General features: G+C 36.6%; 1 protein-coding gene across 11 annotated transcripts in view; it reads left to right on the top strand.

Moving 5' to 3' along the window:
* Positions 1-5000, top strand: part of LOC113807426 (solute carrier family 49 member 4 homolog) — an 85291-nt gene that overhangs the window by 71758 nt on the left and 8533 nt on the right. For all 11 annotated transcript variants that reach the window (XM_070124246.1, XM_070124242.1, XM_070124239.1 and 8 more), the window contains 4 exons: positions 811-1079; positions 2466-2719; positions 3163-3275; positions 4400-4528. In XM_070124246.1, coding sequence (XP_069980347.1) covers positions 811-1079; positions 2466-2719; positions 3163-3275; positions 4400-4528 — 765 coding nt within the window. The remainder of the gene's footprint in view (positions 1-810; positions 1080-2465; positions 2720-3162; positions 3276-4399; positions 4529-5000) is intronic.

Below are 5000 nucleotides of genomic sequence, written 5' to 3'. Positions count from 1 at the left end.
TTCACTGTGGTGTATCTACATTACTTTTGCGTCTAGCAGCTGTTCTGCTGGGCTTATGCTCATCAATGGTAGTTGAAGCTCATTGTTTATATAAGTATGTGGTAATGTCTTATGTTGGTAATGACTTGTCTTTATAAATGTATAATTTAAGTTTTCATTTTGTTAATGGTTAATGTATCATGAACCGGATGCTTACAGCTTTTTGTTGTTTACATCACTGTGAAATCGGGTTTCTGTCCTAATATGAGAATAATATTTTATCGTTAAATTCGTAATAGTATGTTTTGTCAACTTAATAGATATTGTATTTCGAATAGCAATAAGTACTTAATGTATCACAAAACTTTTTATGAGCAATCACATATGAGCAATCACATATTTTATCGTTAAATTTGTAGTAGTATGTTTTGTCAACTTAAAAGATATTGTATTTCGAATAGCAATAAGTACTTAATTTATCACAAAACTTTTTATGAGCAATCACTTGTCATGATGACTGTTAGAGCGGTGAACTTATAAGATATGAGTCATATATACTTATGCTATCATAACCAATATAGGTTACATGTTTTACCATTTTTTTTTTATTGTTGGAAAATCGGTTTACTTATGGAAGAAATAAAGGCTTTTGATACATATCTTGCAAAAACATAGACCAGAGTGCACCGACAATAGCAGATTCGTCCTCAATAAACAATATTAAAAAAAAAAAAAAAAAAAACACCAAAATCAAACATATTCAAAACAATTATTTAAGAAAGATGATATTCCAAAAAGAAACATCTACCCAAAAATTCTCTCTTTTTCCAGAACGAGCACCTCTTCTCGACAGCCACCAGCAAGGTTCTTCGAGCTTCCATCCAACCGTCCCCACCAGCTACCAGAACCCTCCTGAAGTCGCTGTATTTCCTGCTTCTGGCGCTAGTGGTTCCCGAGACGAGGCTGATGGCGTGATTCCCCCTCAGAGGCATGGCCACAGGAAGGGCAGTAGGACCAGTGATGGCAGCGAGGTGGCTCTGAAGGTTTACAAGTCGAGGTTCTGGATTTTGATTACGTTCTCCATCTTGGCTTGGTTCCAGGTGGGTGGGGTGACTCATTACTTGTTTTATGATTATTAATATTTATTTCCTTTTTTTTTTGAGTATTTACATTAGATAATCTCTTAAGATATGGCAAAATAATTACGAGTATTCAATATTTCTAACCCTTTCTTTTTACTATTTGTTCATTGCTTTGAGTTATCACATACGGTAATTTTTGAAGACACCAAAGCGCTGACGAAGACTCAATATCCTTCTGCTCTTTCTTTTATCCAAACATGTTTTTTTTTTTTTTTTACCCACTACCATCCCTTTTCCAACAATATCCCTCCATTCTTTCTTTTATCCAAACACGTTTTGTAACCCACTACCATCCCTTTTCCAACAATATCCCTCCATTCTTTCTTTTATCCAAACACGTTTTTTTTTTTTTTTTTTTTAACCCACTACCATCCCTTTTCCATCAATATCCCTCCGCTCTTTCTTTTATCCAAACTTTTATTTTTATTTTTATTTATTTATTTATTTTTTTTATTACCCACTACCACCCCTTTTCCATCAATATCCCTCTGCTCTTTCTTTTATCCAAACACTTTTTTTTTTTTTTTTTTTTTTTTTTTTACCCTCTACCCCCCCTTTTTCTTCAATATCCATCTGCTCTTTCTTTTATCCAAACTTTTTTTTTATTTTTATTTATTTATTTATTTTTTTTTTAACCCACTACCATCCCTTTTCCATCAATATCCCTCCGCTCTTTCTTTTATCCAAACACGTTTTTTAACCCACTGCCACCCCTTTTCCATCAATATCCCTCTGCTCTTTCTTTTATCCAAACACGTTTTTTTTTTTTTTAACCCACTACCACCCCTTTTCCAACAATATCCCTCTGCTCTTTCTTTTATCCAAACACGTTTTTTTTTTTTTTTTTTTAACCCACTACCACCCCTTTTCCAACAATATCCCTCTGCTCTTTCTTTTATCCAAACACGTTTTTTAACCCACTACCACCCCTTTTCCAACAATATCCCTCTGCTCTTTCTTTTATCCAAACATGTTTTTTTTTTTTTTTAACCCACTACCACCCCTTTTCCAACAATATCCCTCCGCTCTTTCTTTTATCCAAACGTTTTTTCTTAACCCACTACCACCCCTTTTCCATCAATATCCCTCTGCTCTTTCTTTTATCCAAACGTTTTTTCTTAACCCACTACCACCTCTTTTCCAACAATATTCCTCTGCTCTTTCTTTTACCCAAACACATTTTTTTTTATAACCCATTACCACCCCTTTTCCAACAATATCCCTCTGCTCTTTCTTTTATCCAAACTTTTTTTTTAACCCACTACCACCTCTTTTCCAACAATATCCCTCTGCTCTTTCTTTTATCCAAACACGTTTTTTAACCCACTACCACCCCTTTTCCAGTGCGTCCAATGGAACACTTGGGGTCCCATCAGCGAGAGCGTCGACGCTGCCTTCACAGGATGGGGGTCTCAGACAGTGGCCATGATGGCCAACTGGGGTACCATTACCTTCGTCCTGAGTGTCGTGCCCATGTGCTGGCTGATGGAAACCAAGGGGCTTCGAGCAGGAGTCTTGACGTGTACGATCCTGATAGCCATTGGGACAGTGGTTAGGATAATTCCATTTTTAACTCACTCGGACTCCTTCTTCACGGTGTAAGTATATATGGCTGTGGGAGTATTGGTGTTTGTTCTCTTGTTATAATATGGTTTTGATATAGGTTCAGCAAAGATCAGTGATTAGGGAATTATTGGTATTATTTTTACTTAGATTGAAGATTTGTAGTAGTTATTGAATAAAAGATATATAAACATGATTAAAAGTCATTTGTTTTTTGGAACTCGCTGTAATACACATAGTGGTTTATACTGTTTTGTCATTTTTGATATGAATACTCGATAGGTTTTAATTGAAATTCTTGACCTAAGATATGAGATTATGAACTCTTTTTAAGGTATAACTAGTCTTCTTTCATTTATGAACTGTTTAAAGGCTTTATTAATCAGAATGCTGAAGTAACATACCATATCTATCACCAGGTATAGTTATCCGTATTACATACATTACAATGATTATAACTATAACAACTGTTCTGCAGAATGTGTCACATTTGTGCCATTTTTGTGGGTATCCCAGGAACTCTTATAATGGCAGCCCCTCCTATGATAGCCGCCTCCTGGTTTCCTCCCAAGGAACGGACAACTGCCACAGGTGAGAAATGAGATGTGTTTATGTGTAATAGATATCTTGAGATTTCTTTTGGTATGAAGTAGGGAGACAGTCTGTTTATTTCTTGGATTTTTTTGTCTTTGAAAATTTGATAATCAAGGGTTTCTTGTTTTCTTCATGAATGGTGTAGGCTATGTTAGACAGGGAGCCCCTCTCACTCTCACTCCCAGTCCCACATCCCAGACCCACATTTACACCTTATATTCCACGCCCACGCCCACACCTACACCCACACCTACACCTACACCTACACCTACACCTACACCTACACCTACACCTACACCTACACCTACACCTACACCTACACCTACACCTACACCTACACCCACACCCACACCCACACCCACACCCACACCCACACCCACACCCACACCCACACCCACACCCACACCCACACCCACACCCACACCCACACTCACACCCACACCCACACTCACACCCACACCCACACCCACACCCATACCCACACCCACACCCACACCCACACCCACACCCACACCCACACCCACACCCACACCCACACCCATACCCACACCCACAGCCACACCCACACCCACACCCACACCCACACCCATACCCACACGCATGCCCACACCCATACCCACACCCATACCCACACCCATACCCACATCCACACCCACTCTCACACTCATGCCACTCACAATTACACTTGCACCTACTCTTACTCCCATACCCACAACCACATCCACATCCACATCCACATCCACATCCACATTCACGTTCACATTTACATTCACACTCACATTCTTATTCATAGTCACATGTCCATCCACCCTCCCTACTACATACACACACAACACACCCCAACAAAAGAAGAGGCACAGTAATCAGTATTAGTTTGTGCTGAAAAATACAAGCTAAAGAATTACACCTCTCTGAATGCAAATTTTACCCTGAAGGAACCCTACACTTTCTTGTGATGTTACAAAATAGCGCCTGACCTCTCCAGGACCACACCATTTCTCTGCATTCTTACATATAGATAAACATTTTCCAACACTATATGCCATCGTATTTTTCCATATAGATAAAAATTTTCACATTCTCCAGAACCACATAATTTCATTGTGTTCCAATTTTTTCAGCTTTCTCGCAGGTGATGAACCAGCTTGGTAATGCCGGCAGTTACTTAGAACCTCTGATTGTGCGGGCTCCTGGTGAGGGTGTTACTCCGTCCGACATCCAGAGCGACATTAAGCTCCTACTGTACATATGTAAGGAAGCACATTTGAGTGCCTGTTATTATAGAGTTTAGAGAATATTGTATGTGTAGCAATGTAGATAAGTAATACCAAGGAGAAGAAAACAAAGGAAAAAAGGGGAAGAAAAAGGAAAAATTATTATCATTATTGTTATTATAATTATTATTATAATTATTATTGTAATTATTATAATAATAATAATAATAATTATTATTATTATTATTATCAGTATTATTATTGTTGTTAATATTATTATTGTTATTATTATTATTGTTATTATTATTATTATTATTATTATTATTATTATGATTATTATTATTATTATTATTATTATTATTATTATTATTATTATTATTATTATTATTATTATTATTATTATTATTATTATTATTATTATTATTATTATTATCATTATTATTATTATCATTATAATTATTATAATCATCATCATCATCATCATCATCATCATCATCATCATCATCAT

This window comes from Penaeus vannamei, chromosome 8 (genome assembly GCF_042767895.1).
Source record: "Penaeus vannamei isolate JL-2024 chromosome 8, ASM4276789v1, whole genome shotgun sequence".
NCBI lineage: Eukaryota > Metazoa > Arthropoda > Malacostraca > Decapoda > Penaeidae > Penaeus > Penaeus vannamei.
The sequence above is the reverse complement of the archived record's forward strand: the minus strand, read 5'-3'. Positions and strand labels throughout refer to the sequence as shown.